This window comes from Antennarius striatus, chromosome 2, assembly GCF_040054535.1.
Source record: "Antennarius striatus isolate MH-2024 chromosome 2, ASM4005453v1, whole genome shotgun sequence".
NCBI classification, from domain to species: domain Eukaryota; kingdom Metazoa; phylum Chordata; class Actinopteri; order Lophiiformes; family Antennariidae; genus Antennarius; species Antennarius striatus.
Genome location: NC_090777.1, coordinates 20,812,089 through 20,833,345, shown reverse-complemented (window position 1 = coordinate 20,833,345; position 21,257 = coordinate 20,812,089). Strand labels below are relative to the sequence as shown.

The 21,257-nt window shown below is 41.7% G+C and overlaps 1 protein-coding gene across 2 annotated transcripts in view; it reads left to right on the top strand.

The window, feature by feature from the left end:
• Window positions 1-21,257, top strand: part of lrp1ab (low density lipoprotein receptor-related protein 1Ab) — an 86,019-nt gene that overhangs the window by 32,701 nt on the left and 32,061 nt on the right. The window contains exons 7-24 of one of the 2 annotated variants that reach the window (XM_068325929.1): window positions 7,740-7,902; window positions 8,250-8,472; window positions 9,304-9,493; window positions 10,509-10,652; window positions 10,820-11,056; window positions 11,248-11,428; window positions 11,683-11,905; window positions 12,042-12,231; window positions 12,327-12,449; window positions 12,704-12,844; window positions 13,177-13,302; window positions 14,379-14,495; window positions 14,587-14,667; window positions 14,740-14,907; window positions 16,633-16,815; window positions 18,443-18,640; window positions 19,727-19,972; window positions 20,279-20,476. In XM_068325929.1, coding sequence (XP_068182030.1) covers window positions 7,740-7,902; window positions 8,250-8,472; window positions 9,304-9,493; window positions 10,509-10,652; window positions 10,820-11,056; window positions 11,248-11,428; window positions 11,683-11,905; window positions 12,042-12,231; window positions 12,327-12,449; window positions 12,704-12,844; window positions 13,177-13,302; window positions 14,379-14,495; window positions 14,587-14,667; window positions 14,740-14,907; window positions 16,633-16,815; window positions 18,443-18,640; window positions 19,727-19,972; window positions 20,279-20,476 — 3,132 coding nt within the window. Of the gene's footprint in view, window positions 1-7,739; window positions 7,903-8,249; window positions 8,473-9,303; window positions 9,494-10,508; window positions 10,653-10,819; window positions 11,057-11,247; window positions 11,429-11,682; window positions 11,906-12,041; window positions 12,232-12,326; window positions 12,450-12,703; window positions 12,845-13,176; window positions 13,303-14,378; window positions 14,496-14,586; window positions 14,908-16,632; window positions 16,816-18,442; window positions 18,641-19,726; window positions 19,973-20,278; window positions 20,477-21,257 lie in introns of both variants that reach the window. The other variant, XM_068325921.1, reaches the window with a different exon arrangement.

Sequence of the window (21,257 nt, the reverse complement as noted above, 5' to 3'; positions counted from 1 at the left end):
AGAATCCATCGTATAGGTTGATTTATGTAGGGACTGTGTTTTTATTCAGAAGTTTTTGTTCATGTCGCTTGTTTGAAGTATTTGACTGCAAGTGTATCTCACATTGGGTCAGTTGGAGAAGAAATTACATTTGGCTTTAGATTTCCCCATGGAAGCCTTTAAGGTACTGCACATTTCATTCTAGATGGTGTGATTTCATTTCTATATAGTTTTTTTTGGGGGAGGGGCGGTAAACTGGACACTAGAGGCACCTCTTACCAGAATCACGCATGCTGACTTAAAACCCTTTCGTCTTATGAGTTGTTTGCATTTCATAGTTCCTACAGAAGTCCACTGGGTTTCTTATGGGGAAATTAAACTGTTCTGACAAAAACAAAAATTCAAAAATGTGAAAGTTTTTGAGGATTAATTAAAACTTTTCTATTTATTTTTACTTCTGAATTTTCTTAGAGAGAAATCTTCAAGATTATCAGACTAACTCTTTGTATGTGAGGATATGATGTCTGGCATGGAAAGTATCAGATTATGTCACACGTTATCCTATAACACAACCTGAAATCCTTCTTGCAGTCATGTTTTTATTCTAAATATGTCAAAGTCGTGCCAGTAACCAAATAAACAAAGAATATATCTAAGAATATATCTCTTCAATACAAATGTTATGATTACTCCACAATCAGGACCAAAGACCAAAATGCTCCAGACAGCTTTAATTTCCCTACTCCTGTCAGTCATCAGGCTGCCGTCTGATCTTTTCCGTATCTTATATGTCCTCGTAACATTCTGTAAAGCTTTTATAAACATAGTAGACTGACTTAGAATCAGATTTCTGTGCTCATGTGATCTCTGACCTGTGGCACAAAGCAGAAGAAAGCCAAGGACTGTCTGGGGAAGAAGACCACTGTGTGTTTCTGCTGTGTCCAGGCTGATAGAGAGATCAGTGCTGTTGACGGGTGGATCGAACAAGAGGCAACTTTTTACGTCAAGCTTTATTTTCCATTGCCACACCAAGTTATTTTTGTTTAGGAGGATCTAAACAGATCAACAATGAAAAGCAGTATGTCATAGGTTTCTCAGCGACCGTCCTGTCCCTTGTAACACCCAGGCTCTGACAAGCAGACTGACAAACGCATGTGAAAACATTTCCCATCAATAGAGACTTGGTTGCTGGTTGCTGACATGATTTAACTCTGATTACAGGTCTGACAGGGTTTGTTTACTCCTCTCTCTCTTACACAGCCATTTCTTTCTAAGGGTTTGGAAAGAAATGTAGACAAAACATATTAAAAAAACAGAAGGTGTGGGCTTTCTGCATGCGTGCATGTGTTCGTGCATGTGGGAAGTCGTTCCCTTGAGAATTGTCCCCAGGCATGAAATGGCAGACATGAAGAAAACAAGTGGAGGAGCCGGTTGTGTGGACCCTGAAATGTGAGATGAGAAACAAACGTCGTGATTGGGAGCTCTCGGGCTCACATCCACCTCCGCTGACGCTTGTGTAACTGAGCCAGACCGGAGCCAATAAGGCTCGGGGGCTCAGTGAACCCCAACATCCCCAACTGTTTTCTTTCCCATTCGATTCGCTGCACCGTCACAAGGTTCCCATACCCTCCACCCCTCCCCTCACCGTGACTGTGTCCACTTTTTGGTGAAGTGGTCTCAGACGTAAATTGGAGAGAGGAATAGAGGTGTGCAGGTCCCCTGAGAAAGAGGTGGAAGTGAGGGAATGATGGAATGAGAGGAAGGAGATTATTGCTTGTTGTACCTTGGAGTGTGTGCGTGTGTGTGTGTGTGTGTGTGTGTACAGTATGTTAGTGGTCATGCAGATGGTATTTACATTCCTCTGCTGGGTTATAACAGTGTGAGTAACTACATTCCACTGGCCCACTAATGTCCTCCCCATTCAGGTCACTTTAACATGCTCATAGCTTATGAGCACACACACACACACACACACACACACACACACACACACACACACACACACACACACACACACACACACACACACACACACACACACTCGCGACCCAAATACCTTTGAATCATGCACCTGTTACCTAGTGACACTTTACCATTTATGAATTGTGACTTTTAACACATTTCTGTTTGCTTCACATTCTTCACATCTCTGCCTGCCATCCATCTAGAAGTGATGGAATGGAGCCAGTAACATTACGAAACCAAATCATTTAGTCTGGCGCTGTAATTATCTTTCTTAACATGAATTGTTTTTACTTTCCAGAACATTTTTCCAGCCTGTCTTGCTTAGTGAAAACCTTCATTTTTAGTTTAGGTGATTTCTTTTCTTCTTCTTTTCTTCTTCTTGGTCATTTCTTCTGGTAAACTGATAAATACATTTTGATGGCCAGACACAAAATCTCCTGTTCCTCTGGCTCCAGAAAGAATGTTAAAACTGTATTGGATTCCTAGGAGTATGATGTCATGCTCTAAAAGAACTGTCCCAACAATGTTTATAGTAATTAAATTAGCACGGTAACCATTATACTACAGTGTTTGTATATATTCTTGTGGTACTTTAAGTTTTCTGTTCATAATTACATACTTTTACTTAAGTGAGAGACCTTTGTGGCCCTCAAGTGGTTTATTATATTAATTACTCTTTATGTCTCATCTCTTTCACTTTTATGCAGCAATAATGTATTTCCAGTTGTTTTACCCTTAATATATTCTAACTGTATTAGAAAGTGTAATAAGACAGCAGGTGATTGATTTTCTTTTTGGAAAATGCCCCTAGTATCCACACAATGAGCAAATTAAAGTGAGACACCTTATCCTTCCCCAGGAAGGTAGTTGGTTGCTTCTCTTTTAATGTTTTATAGGTACATTTATTAAAAATAAAATATTTTCTGTTCAGAATGCCACAATTTCTCTTCTCTTGAGGTTGAATGTTTTTTTTGTTTTGTTTTTTTAATAGAAATCCTCCAGGATATTCACAGAATCAGTCTTCATTTTCCAGTAAGGGGGCTCAACCTCCGCTTCAAAACCATGGCAAAGTGGTCTAATCATGTCTGTTGGAGGGTTTGAGCTGTTCAAAGTCACTGTGGGAGCAAACAAATGGGGAACGTGCTGTTTTTGCATTTTTCTGTTACTTCAGTCCGAGCTGCTTCCAGAGATGAGACCAAATACCCACTGTTCATTTTATAGGTCTGAGCCGAGTCAAAAGGTTGTTTGCTGTATTTACCACATGGTTTCCCTTGGGGGTCATTTTCTCAAATGTACTATTCAATCTTGACTTGTGCAAACTTTGATTCACATTTACCAAAATAAAACTGTTTCTGGTCAGACATTAGGTGCAAACATGGGCTCTTTGTTATCTCCAGTCAGTGTTTTATAATGAGTAGGACTCAGGTGTTCTACTAGCTGTATTGAGAACTGACCTTAGATGGAGCTGCTGGAGATGGAGGGGGTGGGGTCCGCACAAACAGGGTGATTTATAACCTCTGGAAGCATGAGAGAGCAGGCCAGATAAATAGACGAGGGTTCCAGATGTGGCCTGCTGTGTCTGTATGTGGGATTCGCTGCCTAGGAAAATAAAAGGGGAGCAACTCTTCTTTACTCCCGTCATAGTATCACTCCACAGTCAGGACCGCCTTCTCTCCAAGCCCTTCTGACCATCATTTGCTCCTCCATCTTCTTACTTTCTGTTCTTCTTTCAGAATAAGATGAATTGTAAATATATCTGAAGATCTAATCATAATGTAGTTCATGGATAAAAGCATCCTGTCCCACTGCAAAACATTTTTCACTAAATGTTAACGCAAATTAAATAAATGTTTCAAATAAAACTCTCAGCTGTATTCTTATTTTTACCATCCTTTAGTTCATAAATGTGGTTTAGACATTATGTCTTTCTACCTAGCCAATCGCTTGCCACGGATGAGGATTTGCTGGTGGCATCGCTGTCAGGAAGTAAAGCCTGTTAAGTAGAGGTCATATGCCAGATCCATATGGAAAGGCCTAAACACGAAACTCCCAAGCTGCATTCTCAGGAGGTCAAAGCAGGATTTGCACAGATTAATTAGATCTTCTTGGTGCTGGGAGTTTAATCGAAGCAGGATTATGATGATTATTTTCCATCTTCCACCAATGTGTAAATAAAATAATACTTGCACCAGTGTGCAAAGAGAGGAAATAACATTCCAGTTCAAATTTTGTGGTGCTATTCCTGAATCTAGACACCAGTGTGTGACCGGTTTGAAGTAGTAAATAGGCTCTGTATGTACATACTCTTGCTATTTGGGCAGAAATGTTTGTTATTGCCTGTAACCAAGACCCCCTCGGCTCCTGAAATGATTCCTCAGAGCAGTGTGAGCTGGTAGGTGTTAACGGGCAGGAAGTGAAGCGGAGTTTCAAGGTAGGGTGGTTGCATGTAGAGAGAGGGCCGGCTTCATTCAGCTTCCCAGCAAACTTTTCCACTTACCAGAAGCTAAATGGGTGAGGGCGTCGACAGACCGTCTTGCCGTGTGCAGTGAGGGAGTTGACTGGTTGTAGGCTTTCACACGACGCAATAGCCTGTATTGCACAACTGACTCTGTCCTCCGTAATGGTCTATTCAGTGCCTTGTGCTGCGAGGCTTCCAGCTGAATTTCTTTGGAGTATTGTTTTAGAGCTGATACCAATGGGAGTATCACTCTCGTCATGACAGACTTTGCCTGGTTGTTTCTCATATTTATGTAAGATCTCAGACTTGTTTTTTAATCTCACTGTTCTTCTTACTTTTTTTCCCCCTCTTATGCATTGAGGTAGCCTCCTTTTTTTTGTTTTATCCCCCCTCCATGGACCATGCAAGGAAGGGATTTTGAAATGGGTTCCGTCAGTCATGTTTCATTCCCGAACCTAACCCCATTACTTCAATATATGATTTTTTTTTTTAATTCAAAAAAACAACAGTCTTATATAACGTTTTTGGACTTTTTTTCCATAAAACTGTTTTTTGTCGTGTATTTCTTTCTGAATCAGTGGTGACAGAATGGTAATTTTTGTTTTACCTCGAATTATGTGATGACTGATTCGATGGAGTTTTTTCTTTATCGATCGAGCTTTACTCCCATAAATTTTATTCTCATTTGTTGACATTTCCGTATAGATTCAGATGCAATGTAGCAGCATCACTGTTAATCGATTTTGGAAATTCAGTGACAAGACTCAACAAATCAAGCGACAATAGTCTGAACAGCAAAAGATTTAACAAAAAGAACCCCCAACCTTCTGAACCCATGTGTCTGTGTATTTGATGGCCTTACAGACCAGCGCCGAGTGTCTTGTTCTCACTACTGTTGCTTCTTTTTATTTATTAGGAACATGATCACAACCTCAGCCATGACATTTTGCCTCCTCACTGCCATCTAGTGGATGTATCTAAACCAACGTAAAAGCTGTGTGGATGTGTTTGTTGACTGGTACACCATTTTAGTGACTTTTTCGTATGTAGAGGGATGTGAATGTGGCCTCATATTGATGTGCTCACACAAATCTTAATGTAAACATTTTCTCAAATGTGCAATTTAAAAGGATTGAATTTGATAGCTACAACTTTGGTCTGTGCTGTATATCTCGCATATATGGTACATTTGACAATAAAGTTGACTTTGACTTTAAATAACTTCTGTTTAATATTTTATAATGAAATGGACCCATAAGCATTTTTTAGTTGTTAGATCCAAAGTGGCCACTACCTTTGCTGATTTTTTTCCAACTTGAAGGTCCTCCAGCACTTTTTATGTTCTGATATAAATTAATTTTGGTATCAGTGTCATTCTCTTTCTTTCCCTTCCTCCGTCATCCATCCTCCTCAGCTCTTTTTATTGTACTACTAAGCATATTGTAAATGCCATGTGTGGCAGGCCTTTTGAAGCGCTGCGTGTGTTTGATAGGTATGTTATTTTTTTTCGGCGGGGGGGACGGGGGGTATTATATATTGAGTCCAGATGTGTTGGGGAACTTTGTTGGGCTCCGTCTTTGAACAGCACTGCTGTTGTTGTTTGGTGCTCCAGCGCAGATGTTTTCTTTAGAAATGGTGTAAGCCTTGTGATGGTCTCACTATCTGTAGTGTTGTACCCCACTGGTGAACCCCAACATCAAAGTTGTTCCTGGGATGAACTGGTGAAGCAGGTCCGGTCACTTTGATGGTGAATTTGTGAATAGAGAGCTTGTGTGATGTGCATTTTTAATGTAGTGTTCTGCTTTGAAAAGTGTGGTGGCAGCTGTAAAAACATGAGGCTATATGAATTTTCAAGACCACCTCTCTTCACAGCTGGGTCTCCCTTTGGTCTGGAGTTCATTCACCCATCCTCACGTAGCATAGATTTTTAACTGTGTGAACAATAATGAGCCCTGGGCTTCAGTAATATTTAATAATAACTTATTTTGTGAATGAAACATTTTTCAAAGGGCTTTAATCAAAGAGTTTAGGTGCACAAAATGCTAACAATGACAAAAAAAGTAAGAAAAAGATGTGTAGACTTGAAGATAATGAAGTAAAAATAGGGATGATTATAATAAGACACACTGGGAATATTAATAAATACAGCATAGTCAAATCAGTAAGATTATCTTCATCGTATTGTAGATGTCAAAGGAAATTCTCCATGAGCTTCATGCAACCTGATAGGTGGTTAAATGCTAAGGAGAAGTGAAATGGTTTTAGTTTTCTTTGAGAAACCGAGTAAGCTGCTTCCCAGATACTTCTGGGTGAAGGTTTGGACTGTAGTTGAGAAAAGTGGCATTTTCTGTTGACTGTAGAAAACCCCAAACAAACCATAAGAGTGTTCTTTAAGGTAAATATTGAAGTAGACCTTTAACATTGCATCCTTGTTCTAGCCTGTATTAAGTCAGTTCTGCACACAGTGACCGAATACAGGGCAGCAAAGTAGATTAAGGTGCTCTGATTGGTTCTGTTATTTGTGAGTTAAAGTTTTTTTTAGAGTAATGCAGCCTTCTTGATATAAAAGTAAGAATCATTTTCTCTGATTTATAAATGTTCAGGGTTCTAGATGTATTTCGCAGGCGAAAATGAAAATGTTTTTTGTTGCTTTGTCAATGTGAGACTTCAACTGAGACACCAACAAGACCATGAACTCTGATTTAATCCAGAGTTCATTTCACCTCATTATCAAACAGCTCTTTGTTTTTCTTTTAGTCCAACTAACAGAATTTGTTTTGTCCTCATTTACCTGTTTAGACATTACCATTCATCCACTTTTGAATTCCCCAGAGACATGTGGTAATAGAGAATGCTGCAGTATTATTTGGTTGAGCTGAAATGTACAGCAGTATGTCGTCTTCATAGCTGTGCATACGGACATCCTGGAATTTTTGTACTTGCATTAACTTAATCCTGCGTTCTCGAGAATGTCTCAGTACAGTTAATTTGAAAATGTATATGAAGGTAAATGCTTGAGTTTTTCTCTTATGCAAGTCCTGGAAGAAATCCACTGACGGGAGCTTAGGGAGTGAAAGTCTGCACCTCACTCTTTAACTGTAACATTCTTTCCCTCCTGCAAGAGTAAATATGCAACCTGTCTGACCCAGTCATGCTGTAAGATGTCAGAAGCTCATTAAATCAGTGCTATTTACTTGTTTTTCAAGAATCATGCTTTAGGTCAGTCATACCATGACATATAAACAAGAGGCTTTTTAAATTAAAGCTAGTTTAGTTGTTATATGATAATACCCGTCTCTTAACACAAATTCACTGTCCTTCCCCTTGTGTCCCTCAGATGTGGAACAGATGGCCATCGACTGGCTGACGGGAAACTTCTACTTTGTGGACGATGTGGACGACAGGGTGTTTGTGTGCAACAAGAATGGCCATACATGTGTGACCTTGCTGGATCAAGAGCTGTACAACCCGAAAGGCATCGCCTTAGACCCAGCCATGGGGTCTGTACTGCCCACTTCTCTTTTTTGAATTAATGCTAGTGTCAGGACTTTTTAAAAGACCTAAAAGCAAAATGCTATCTTAGGATAAGTCTACATGCTGACGGCAGGCAGACATAAACTAAAGTACTTCCGTAAAAGTAGAAATCTAGACCGACACTTGTTACTTTTTTAGAAGTATCGTTTCCCTATTTTATTCTGGAATAATTTGAAGTCCATGATTAGTACCGACATCCCTTCAGAGGGAAATTGTGTATTGTCATCTACTTTTACAACTTAATTTTTTTGTTACCAGTTTGCTTTAACTTCTGACCTTGAGCTCCTCTTTTGTTCCTCCTCTTCTACAACAGCAAAGTGTTCTTCACAGACTATGGTTCCACACCGAGGGTGGAGCGCTGTGACATGGATGGTCAGAACCGAACCAAGCTGGTGGATAGTAAGATCGTCTTTCCTCATGGCATCACCCTTGACCTAGTCAACCGCATGGTTTACTGGGCTGATGCCTACCTGGACTACATCGAAGTGGTCACTTATGAGGGCAAGAACAGACACACCATCATCCAGGGCCTGCTGGTGAGGTTTGATAGATGGTTAGATGGGTATAAACACCAAAAGTACAGAATACACCCAGATATGCACAAGGATGGACTCAACTATATTTTTTCTAAAGTGTTGGGCTTCTCTTTATTATTTACACCTGAAAATGGCAGTAGAGTCCTGATTAACCTTTCAGGGCTTTTTTGTTGTTATTTTTTATTCATCATTTATTTAACTTCAGTGCTGTTTTAATTTATTGAGGGGAAGAGATTCTGCCTCTCAAGGGGATAAGGCCGTTTCATTTTCTTGATTGATATTAGTTAAAGTGTGTGATTTTCCTGGCTCGTGTCTCTCTAGACATATTAGTCTGGCTCGAGCGAAGCTCGGCTCCAACTTTAAGTGGAGTAATATCAAGACCACATGGGTGGGAGGACAGTGGTTGTGATTGTGGTGGTGTGCCTGTGAGAGATAGGGGAGGTAAATGGACCATACATCTTTCTGACAGGAGAGGAGAGCAGCACAGAATAGACGATTGCAAGTAAAATCTCTCTTTAACAGCAGATTAAATTGGAGCCATTGTGTTGCTTTGTGCCAAGTTTACACAAACACTATCTCTTTAATTCTATCCATGTCTGTGTTTGTCTACCTCTGCCTTTAAGAGGTTTGTAACAATTTTAGACCTTGTCTAAATACATTTTTTCGAGATAAAATTATTTGTTCAGGAAGCTTATTTGTAATGAGGGTATGTTCAAGATAATAACTACAAAAATGCACCATGAGCTGTTTAACAAGAAACATCAGAATTTCCAGAAGCAAACTCAAGACAACTCTAAAAATTTCTGTTCCTCTGTTGTTTTTGTCTCACAGATTGAGCACTTGTATGGGTTGACTGTCTTCGAGAACTATCTTTATGCCACCAACTCGGACGAAGGCAACCTCAACCCCAAGACAAGTGTAATCCGGGTGAACCGCTTCAACAGCTCCGACTTCCAGGTGGTGACACGGGTGGACCGTGGAGCTGCGCTGCACGTGTATCACCAGAGGCGCCAACCTCAAGGTACGCACTTGAGTTTAAGAGCTAACTTGTTTGATCCATGTCCATCGACTCAAGTTACTTTTGCTTAACCAGAGTTCATTTTACCTCAAGAAAGTAGTGCATCCCTGGGATGCGCTTCAAGAAAAATTTGTGCATCCCAACATGACATTTATGTATCCAAAAAGTAATAACAGAATTATACGGTAGAAACATACCCAAGGATTGAGTTTTGCCAATATTACAATAAAAAAACTAAACAAACTGTTAATTTGAATGCTTTTATTAATAATATAATTGTTTAATTAAAGAGAAAAAAGCCCTATAAAATTATATATTCTATCAAAATGTTAAGGACTGGTACTCATTTAAAAAACAGTTTTAGAAACAAAGAAAGATGTAGTATAGTTTTATTTTTTCATTTTCTTTTCACTCAATAGTTTTCTTTGCCTTTAATTCATATACAGTATTCTCCTGCGGACACAGCGCCAAGCTGACAGAGCCTTCTCCACACACATTTTTTTTCTTCATTAATTTTTGATTGTTTTTAATGCAAGAAAGCACTCAGTGTCACTTGCTTTTTCTCCAACTTTTGCATCTTTTTCAGAGGCATGGGCATAATCAATAAATCAATGAACCTTTATTTATATAGCACTTAATCACGTCAGCAGATGTTTCAAAGCGCTTTAACAAACAGAAACCCAACAGGACTCTCCAAGCATAAGCGACAGTTTATGCTTGCTCTGGAGGGTCTCACTAATTCCCCGCTCTCACTGCGGCGTGTAAAATGATTTTAATAAGGCAGAATCACGCAGGTGAGTCTTGTGACGAGAAACTCCCGCAGGATCAAAACATAATGGTGATTTCCAGGTTCGAAATTTTAAGTGGAGAAGTGGAAAAAATTGTGAATATTTTTGTAGAATGGAAATACATTTAAAGCTTGCGTCCCGGTCAGAAAATGTGTGTCAGACGCAAGGACGCACGCAAACGAGAACGCTGCTTAACCTGTGTGTGTTTGTGTGTTTCCTTCATGACTTAGTGCGCAGCCATGCGTGTGCCCTGGATCAGTTTGGGAAGGCTGGAGGTTGCTCTGATATCTGTCTGCTTAGCAACAGTCACAAGACCCGTACTTGCCGCTGCCGCTCCGGATTCAGCCTTGGTAGTGACGGCAAGTCCTGCAAAAGTGAGTATTGAAACTGAAGGAAACGTTTAATTAAATAAAGATGAACTGTTTGCTACAACCTTGGTGATTGATGATGGCAATAAAGTAATGTTGGCTACAAATTGCTGACAGAAAGTAATTACTTCTTTTTCCTTATTGCGTCTTTTTTCTTTTGACCTTTTCTGCAGAACCAGACCATGAGTTGTTTTTGGTGTATGGTAAGGGTCGACCTGGAATTATAAGAGGCATGGACATGAATGCCAAGGTGCCTGATGAATACATGATCCCCATTGAAAACCTGATGAACCCCCGAGCTCTGGATTTTCATGCAGCGAGTGAATTCATTTATTTTGCTGATGCCACCAGCTACATTATCGGCCGACAGAAGATTGATGGCACAGAGAGAGACACTATACTAAAAGAGGGTAAGAATGATAACATTCCTTCGCTCAGGGCTCTGGGAATTACTTTTGCTATCTAACCCAATTCAGCGTCTGCAGAGAAACTACAAAATAAAATAATTCTGTCTTGTCATTCAATATTAATTGCTCTGATATTCATCCTGGCTTGGGTTGCTTGGGTCTTTTTTTGAAATGGTTTATTTTTCATATCTCAGGAATTCACACAGTTGAGGGAATAGCAGTGGACTGGATGGGGGGTAATCTCTACTGGACAGATGATGGACCCAAAAAGACCATCAGTGTTGCCAGGCTGGAGAAGGCTTCTCAGACCCGCAAGACTCTCATTGAAGGCAAGATGAGCCACCCTCGGGCGATTGTGGTGGACCCCCAGCACGGGTAAGATACTGGAGGGGGGAGGGGAGTTGCTACTTTATTTCTGGTTTTCCTTTTCCAAAGATTTTTATGTTAAAAGTTAACAATTAAGTGAATTTGGTGAATTTTACAGAAATTTTTTGATCCTCCTTCGATCCTTTCTTTCCCCTTTTCTTTCAAATCTCATCTCTGAACATTGAGGACACGCTTCTCTCTCAGAGAAAAGGCTTATTTCACCTGGTTTCTGAATGTGGTGACCCCTTATCTTGTCCCCTTAGATGGATGTACTGGACTGACTGGGAAGAGGACCCCACAGAGAGCAACAGAGGGAAGATCAAGAAAGCTTGGATGGACGGCTCTCATCATCAAGTGTTCCTGACCAGCAAGACGGTGCTGTGGCCCAACGGCTTGAGTCTGGACATTCCCCAGGGTATCCTGTACTGGGTGGATGCTTACTATGACCGTATTGAGTTGGTTTACCTCAACACCACTGAGCGAAAGGTTGGCATTTCTCTATTTACGTAGCTATGCGCAGTGAAATCGATACTACAACACATCAAAATAAATACTTTTTTGAAGAAAAAAAAAAAGTAATATTTGGAGATATAACCCCAGTCTCTCTCACTTGATTTAACAGGTGGTTTATGAGGGGCAAGAGCTCAACCATGCATTTGGTCTATGTCATTACAAACAATTTCTTTTTTGGAATGAATACCGTGGTGGCAGCATATACAAGCTGGATCAGGTCACAAAGACGGTTACCCTCCTTCGAAATGAGAGGCCACCGATCTTTGAGATCAGAGTGTATGATGCGCACCAGCAGCAAGGTACCGCTCTTTTCTACTCATTCATTTGCATTTCATGACCTATATGACGATGATATTCTAAATCTGCTTTTTTTTTTTTCTTTCTTGTTGTGTAGGTTCCAACGCTTGTCGAGTTAACAATGGTGGCTGTAGCAGTCTCTGTCTGGCTATTCCGGATGGCAGGTCCTGTGGATGTGCTGACGATCAAATCCTGGATGTTGATAATGTCACCTGCAGAGGTACTTAGAAACTTTACCACTAGAAAAGTTTTACCATGTGGAAGGCAGGAAAATTCATTAGTCTGAGTTATACCACAAAGGATTCTGGGCTGTACTTTGTATTTGCATACGACACACTATCTCAGCCAACGCTGAAGAGAAGCCTTAAACCTTAAAAGGGATTCAATCTGAACTATACTAAAAGGTTGTTGTAGGTTCTTGGTCCTTGTCTCAATGGTCCATCTGTTTCTGCTCCCACCCATGATCATTTCCAGCCAACCCCTCCTATGTGCCCCCGCCCCAGTGCCAGCCCGGGGAGTTTGCCTGCAAGAACAACCGCTGCATCCAAGAGCGCTGGAAGTGTGACGGGGACAATGATTGTCTAGACAACAGCGATGAGGCCCCTGAGCTCTGCCGTAAGTCCGTGGCGTCATTGTCATGGTTACACTGCAACACATAGACAAACAAGTCCTTTTACGGTTTTTAACACAAATCGACAAACTTCATTTTCCAAGCCTCTCTTTTCCAAGCAGTGTAATGGGGTCGTAATGTCACTAGCCAACTTTCTCTTCATCAGGCAATGGGGAAAACCACCAATGAATTGCTGGTCTTATTATTTTGGAGCTTTTTTTTTGTTTTTTTTTACACATTTTGAATGATATACTTTGAATTGTTGTAGATTTAGTAATCTATTGGCTTAAAAACTTTTCATTAAATATATTTTTGCAATTTTGTTTTCTTCTACCAGATCAGCACACATGCCCAGCTGACAGATTCAAATGCCAGAACAACCGCTGTATCCCGCTGCGATGGTTGTGTGACGGTGATAATGACTGTGGGAATGATGAGGATGAATCCAACACCACCTGCTCTGGTACATCCAAAACTAAAGAATTTTATTGTTTTAGTGAACACTGGAGTTGATTTAATATTTTCATGCCATCCACTTACCCATCTCATTCTTATAAGTATGACATCACAGGATGACTTTCCGGGGATTCCTTCAAATTTGGGAACACATAGAAACAATTGGAGTGTGTTTATCTCTATGAACGTGCACACGAATCATCAAATGGCATTCGTTCACTACAAGGTCCTCAGTTTAACTGATATGAAGCTATACTGTAAGTAATTTTGCATCATGTGATATTGCAAAATTACCAGTTTATACCATTTTCAACTGAATATACTATAAGGCTACTACCACTTGAAAAAATGCACTGAAATCTTTCATATATTATGAGATACTTTCTATTTCTAAAATCCAATCATCACATTCACAACATGCCACTCAATGGACAGAACTCATTGACTGAGGTAATTAAAAATGGCACTTGTGGAAATAAGGATCGCTGTTGAGGTTATGAAAGAAATTAAATGTGAAAAGCGAAACTTTGGGAAGCAGACAATTTGCATCTAAAGCAGACACATTGGAATCTGCTTTCATTCTGTTATGATTAATGTGGCAGATGCCTGCAGAAACTAAAGACTGTCCAGTCCACGCATAGATGTATATTCCTGATAAGTGGTTAAAACAAAGTGGTGATCCTCTGCTAACTGGCTAACAATATTTTGTGCTTTTAAAATAGCTGCCTCAGTATGTCAAAGAAAAGGAACAAAGTTGTGAATTTCTTCTAATTTAATTACAATAAAGTTGGTGTGCTGTTTGGGGATCAGAACTGTTTTCAATTAAGTTTTTGTAGCAGACCCATGTCTTTAACAGCGATGGTGTTACTGTTAATCCTGTCAGTCCAAACAGAACACACACACAAAGGGCTACAACGAGGAGGATGTGAAACTCCCGCTCCTTATTCATTCTTGCCTGTTCTGAAGACTTCATAGCTCTCGCACCTTTTTCAAAATCAACAACGATGAGGCTGAATATTGAGTCATTTTTACACCAGGAGTGAATATTCAACTTAACCATTTTGCACCTTTTCCCCCTGCCAGCTCGCACATGCCCGCCAAACCAGTACCCCTGTGCCAGCGGACGCTGCATTCCCATCTCCTGGACGTGTGACCTGGATGACGACTGTGGAGATCGCTCAGATGAACCAGATTCCTGCGGTTAGTTGCTTTTACTAATATTTTTGTTTTTGAAACACAGATATATCTATATATTTATTTTTTCACAAATTGTCTCATGGACTACCCTCAGCCTACCCAACCTGCTTCCCTTTGACCCAGTTCACTTGTGCGAATGGCCGCTGCATCAACATCAACTGGCGCTGTGATAACGGTAATCCTCCTTCAGCCGTCACAAAGCTGCGTTTCAATGCAATCCACTCACAAGCAATAACATGTATGACAGACAACGACTGTGGCGATAACAGCGACGAAGCCGGCTGCAGCCATTCCTGTTCCAGCGTCCAATTCAAATGTAACAGTGGCCGATGCATCCCAGAATACTGGACCTGTGATGGTGACAACGACTGCGGAGATTACAGTGATGAGACTCACGCTAACTGCACCAATCAGGGTAAGGAAGAACATCGTGTACCAAACTTATAAAGGAAGAGTTAGCGCTGCTCTTTTGTGGCTTTTTTGTTTGTACTCCTGCCAGCTGAACCTGAGTCAAGGTCTTATCCCATTGTGAATCGTATATCTCCATGTTGCTGTTTGCAGCTATAGAGACTTAATGAAGACAGCTTCGACTCTTAAATGTTCTGTTTTGCTCTGCTCTGCATGCCCCTGCCTGCCTTCTGGCCTCCACTTATCAATTCCAGCAAATCCCCTGTTGTTCTGTTCAGGATGTGATTATGGTTTGTGGGTAGATAATAATTAAATTCTTCCTTTGTCCGATGAAAATGGCACAGATGTTTTAACTCAGTGTGAGATGAATTTACATGCTAAGAGGTAAAGATAGCCTGTGGCCATAATATGGAACAGTTTGGCAGATTAATCCCCCTTTTTAAGAGACACACTCATTCTGCAGCTGTCTGTCAGCCTTGATTTGTGTGTTTTCTGATATTATGTGCACCGTTCTATCATGTATACTTTTATACACGGTGGCATGTCACAGACACATCACTTGTTTTCCTGCACTCAGATTTTCCTTTGGCAGATCTTAGGTATGCTTGTAGCTGCCAAAATAAGTTTGGCAAATGATTTTATAGTTCCTTTTATGTGTGTCTCTTTTATGTCTGAAAGAACCGTGCATCCACGATTGATTAATGATTAATAATTTCCCCCCTGCTGTACCGCGGCCATCACTAACAATGGCAAACCCTCCGCAGAAAACAACGAAGGCGTCCCTGATATTAAAACTCTGTTGGTGGAAAAAACTTTACTGTTTAATGTAGGCTGTTCTTGTGCCGTTGTTTGAAGTCTGGTGGGTGGGATTTCATTTCACTGGTTTCCTTTCTTTTGACTGCTATCCAAAAAATCGAGTTGTGTTTTCCTTGTAATACATCCTGCTGATGAAGAAAGTCAAAAGAGCAGATGCAGGGAAAAGAGAAGACAGCGAGAGGCTCGATGGTGGAAGGAGAGGTTTCTGTGATCAGAATACAAAAACAAGTTGAGCAGGTTAAAGTAAATTCCAAAATAAGTTGGGTAATAAAATGTTTACTGTAAACAAGGATAATGTTAAACTGTGTACTTGATGTGTTTTCAATAGACAAAAAAGAGAAGAAAAAACCCCCACTTACTCTTTACATCTGTGAGGAAGACTCTGCTGTCGAGTCTCAGCAGGCAGAACTGGGGCCCAGCATGACCTGATGGTCTAATGAGCGATCTATGCTCTGCGTGTGTGTCTGGTTTTTCCTGTGTGATGGTGGACCTGTGCTGCTGTCTATTCACTGAGGTTGTAGAACGGTTCGATTGGCTTCCCCTCACGTATTTTGTAGTGCAGTCCTTAATCTTCCCTGGATCCATTTGCTGGTCTAGCTGAGCCAAGAGTTGATCTTTACTGTGAGTGGATGTGATGGTGCCACCTCCCCACGGATGTCTTTACTGTTCTGGTGACATCAGTCAGTGAGCTGTGTGTTTGTGTCGTTGTTTGACTTGGCTGACTCTCAGCATGTTAACCTAATATCCCAGTGTGCTGACGCATTAATCACTGGCCTGTTTGCTCGGTAGTTATTTTTTTGCCAGATTTCTGTTTTAATATCTGACTTCAACTGGTCTTATTGCATCGTTCACACTCACCCAAAGTTCACATCACTTAACCGTCGCACTTCATCCTCCTGATCTTCGTCCTCTGCAGCGACTCGTCCTCCAGGCGGCTGCCATGTGGATGAGTTCCAGTGTCGAATGGATGGCTTGTGCATTCCCATGCGCTGGCGCTGTGATGGGGACACAGACTGTATGGACCTCAGTGATGAGAGCAACTGTGAGGGTGTGACCCACATGTGTGACCCCGCAGTCAAGTTCAGCTGTAGGGACTCCGGTAAGGATGGGGTTTACAGAGGTTATGGGCGATGAGGCTTTTTTTGCGATCTCAGTCAGAGATGCAGTTTTGCACATTTTCTACTAAGACTGTTTCCTCACAGGAAATGGCTCCGGACTAGTGATTTGTTTAAATTAGATGCTCATCCTTTTTGGGATTCTCCAGTTTGATTCTCAAGGATCAGCAACATCAAGATGATTTTCCAACAGTCTTGATCTGATTGTCAATTCTCCAAATTTTGAATCCACTTCGCTTTCCCGCGTAAGTCCAATGATTGCAGCACTTTTCATCGAAATGATTTGAGTTCGGATTCAGGAGGAGCAGTGTGGTTTTCGTCCTGGCCGTGGAACAGTGGACCAGCTCTATACCCTCCGCAGAGTCCTTGAGGGGGCGTGGGAGTTCGCCCAACCAGTCTACATGTGTTTAGTGGACTTGGAGAAGGCGTTCGACCGTGTTCCTCGCGGGGTTCTGTGGGGGTTGCTTCGGGAGTATGGGGTACCGAACCCCTTGATAAGGGCTGTTCGGTCCCTGTACGACCGATGTCAGAGTTTGGTCCGCATTGCCGGCAGTAAGTCGGATTCGTTTCCAGTGAGGGTTGGACTCCGCCAAGGCTGCCCTTTGTCACCGATTCTGTTCATAACTTTTATGGACAGAATTTCTAGGCGCAGCCAAGGCGTTGAGGGTGTCCAGTTTGGTGGCCTCAGTATCGCGTCTCTGCTTTTTGCAGACGACGTGGTGCTGTTGGCTTCATCAAGCCGTGATCTCCAACTCTCACTGGAACGGTTCGCAGCCAAGTGTGAAGCGGTTGGGATGAGAATCAGCACCTCTAAATCTGAGACCATGGTGCTCAGTCGGAAAAGGGTGGAGTGCCCTCTCCAGGTTGGGGATGAGATCCTGCCCCAAGTGGAGGAGTTCATGTATCTCGGGGTCTCGTTCACGAGTGAGGGTACAATAGAACGGGAGATCGACAGGCGTCTGCAGTGATGCGGACTGTATCGGTCAGTCGTGGTGAAGAAGGAGCTGAGCCGAAAGGCAAAGCTCTCGATTTACCGGTCGATCTACGTTCCTGCCCTCACCTATGGTCATGAGCTGTGGGTCGTGACCGAAAGAACGAGATCCCGGATACAAGCGGCCGAAATGAGTTTCCTCCACAGGGTGTCCGGGCTCTCCCTTAGAGATATGGTGAGAAGTTCAGTCATCCGGGAGGGACTCAGAGTCGAGCCGCTGCTCCTCCGCATCGAGAGGAGCCAGATGAGGTGGCTCGGGCATCTGGTTAGGATGTCTCCTGGACGCCTCCCTGGTGAGGTGTTTCGGGCACGTCCTACCGGGAGGAGGCCCCGGGGACGACCCAGGACTCGCTGGAGAGATTATGTCTCCCGGCTGGCCTGGGAACGCCTTGGGATTCTCCCGGAGGAGCTGGACGAAGTGGCTAGGGAGAGGGAAGTCTGGGCTTCCCTGCTTAAGCTGCTGCCCCCGCGACTCGACCCCCGATAAGCGGAAGTGGTTGGATGGATGATTTGAGTTTTGGTCTGAATGTTTCTGTCGTTAACTGAAAAAAAAGACTATCGATGTCTTACATTTTTTTAAAAGCACACAAACAGCAAACGGGTATTTGTGTTCTGGACAGCTCGCTGCATCAGCAAGACTTGGGTGTGTGATGGTGACAGTGACTGTGAGGACAACTCAGATGAAGACAACTGTGAGGCGTTGGTGTGCAAGTTGTCTCACCACATGTGTGCTACCAACGATTCCATCTGTCTGCCCGCCGAGAAGCTGTGTGACGGCACCGACGACTGTCCGGATGGTTCTGACGAGAAACTGTGTGGTAATACTTTTACGTACTTTTATTACTTTATGAACTAGAGAGGTGACATATCACTAATCTCTGGCTTCAAATCGGATCAGTTCTTATGTCAGGAACAATTTTCCTTTCGACTTGATATTTAAAAAAGTTGTAAAATAAGGACATTTCACCTCTGGTCTTAAAGAAAACATTAAGATGCCCAATTCTTAACATTGTAAAATTAAATCTTCAAATTTCAGACGGTAAAATGCAATGTGGGGCTTGATGATGCGACTCTTCTGTGAGGGACACAATAGTGTCTTTAAAAGAAGAAGAAAGGGAATAAAACAAAATAGATACAGTCAGTCCTCAAGATACAAACATCCCTCTCATGAACATTCATAGATACGAACAACCGTGCGCCACCATATCCGACTGCTGTAGTTCCTGTTTTAGGTTATTGACAGGGTTGTCCACCTGTAGGAACTAAATGATGAAGAGACCAATGTTGGCTGAGTTAGGTTTCTGCCCAGAAGCATTAACCGCTGAACCCTGAACTCTGAATGTTTTGCTATTTGATGTTAACCAAGTCACGATAACTGAGAAACTTAATGGAAATAAAACAGAGTAATTAAACATAAAGTGGCGTGCTGGATTAATGATTACAAGGAAGCGCATCAGCGTGTCATTCATGCAAGTTTGATGGAATACCTCAGTGGATTAAAGCTTGGCTTAGCCTCTACACCCGCTGACGATAAAATTAATTCAGCAGAGCTAAAGATTAAAAAGTTACATCACGGTACTACTTTATTTCATTTGTGTGTTGTTTTTATGTCCTTTTATTGTTTCTGGTGAGTCTTATGGAATAGTATTCCCATATTTAGAGTAGTAATAGCATTTAAATCTCCTCAAACGGCAATTATAGTTTGAAATTTATTAAATAATGACTTATGAACCATTCATCTTATGAACAGTCTCGTGGAACCAATTGTGTTTGTAGGTTGAAGACTACCTGTAATTTTTTTTCTTTTTCCTTTTTTCTTTTCGAAAAAGACGAACAAGAATACAATTCTGCTTCAGATGTAGTTTGACATATCCAGTAATATGATCTCTGTTCCTATGTTTTAGACTTGTGTGCGCTGGACAATGGTGGCTGTAGCCACAACTGCAGCATCATCCCTGGAGAGGGCTTCATGTGCTCCTGTCCTCTGGGAATGGAGCTCGGAACCGACAACAAAACCTGCCAGATTCAGAGCTTCTGTGCCAAACACTTGAAATGCAGTCAAAAGTGTGAGCAGGAGAAGTCCAGTGTCAAGTGCTCCTGCTATGAGGGCTGGGAGCTGGAGTCTGACATGGAGAGCTGCAAAAGCACTGGTAATGATAAAGAAAAGTTTACAGTACTTGTTCCCTGCAGACTGAAGAATTTATTACTGTTGTTTCCTTCTATTGCCAAAGAGGCAGTCTAATGGTTACAGAATATGTTAGTTATATTATTACGTTATGAAGCATATAATGAAGGTTATTGTTATTGTTTATTCAGAAACATGTGAACAGTAAATCCATCATTTATTCATTCTTTGCTTTGAAAAGTGTCAGATCCATGACTTTTGGGGGTGAGGTGCGTTGTGTTGATACACTAAAACTGTTTTTTTTTTCCGGGTAAACTTTCTTTACTCTCAGATCCCTTCAAGCCTTTCATCATCTTCTCCAATCGCCATGAGATCAGAAGGATTGAGCTTCACAAAGGTGAGTTCAATGTGCTGGTGCCGGGCTTGAGGAACACCATCGCACTGGACTTCCACCTCAATGAGAGCACCCTGTACTGGACGGATGTCGTGGAGGACAAGATCTACCGTGGGAAGCTGTCTGAAAATGGAGGTAGGATTACCAACAACTCTACATTCAGATGTGGGGGGGGGGGTGTATATGCTCACAAACAACATGGGCAAAAACTAATTTTCCTGATTCTGAGGTTTACTCAATTTTTGCTTACGACAGAGCATCTCTCAGATATTAATTTCTGCTTAGAAAACTCACTGTTATTTCTCAGAACCAGATGTTTGTGGTCAGAAGAGATGGTATGTGACCCTGGATAAATCTCCCAGGTCATGGCCGGCCTTCCCTGTTCCAAAACCCCAGGTCTCCTTTCCAATCAAGGTTGTGTTCCCAGCAAAACACTTAAGGGGCACGCAGAAGGCTTTGTCTCTTCCCATTTGTCTCACTACTTGATTTGCGTGACTGCAGCCAGAACATTGACGTAACATAGGAGGCAAAATGCTGTAGTTAGCTTCCCAGAGCAATTTTTAGTTGAACTTTTTCTGTTTTTTATTAAAGCTGCTTCAGAATCTCTGAAGCCTTTGGCATACTTCCCTCGCTTGTGTTCAGAATGAGTCCAGCATTCTTTTAAGCATACTGACAAAAGGGCCCGTCATCCTCCCTCAGAGTTCTACCGGAAGAAGTTGTCAAGAAGTTGTCTTATCATCCTTGGCCAGAGATCACACAGTTCAGTCTGCACTGAGTCAGAATAAGGTTTTGTTTTCTCTAGGAAGCAATACAATGATTTAGACGACATGTTTTGGGATGTCTGTTTTCTTCCACTTGGGTTTGGAGAGATTCTGCTGTTTGGGCCTACGCTGGCAAACACAGCAGGAGAGATTGT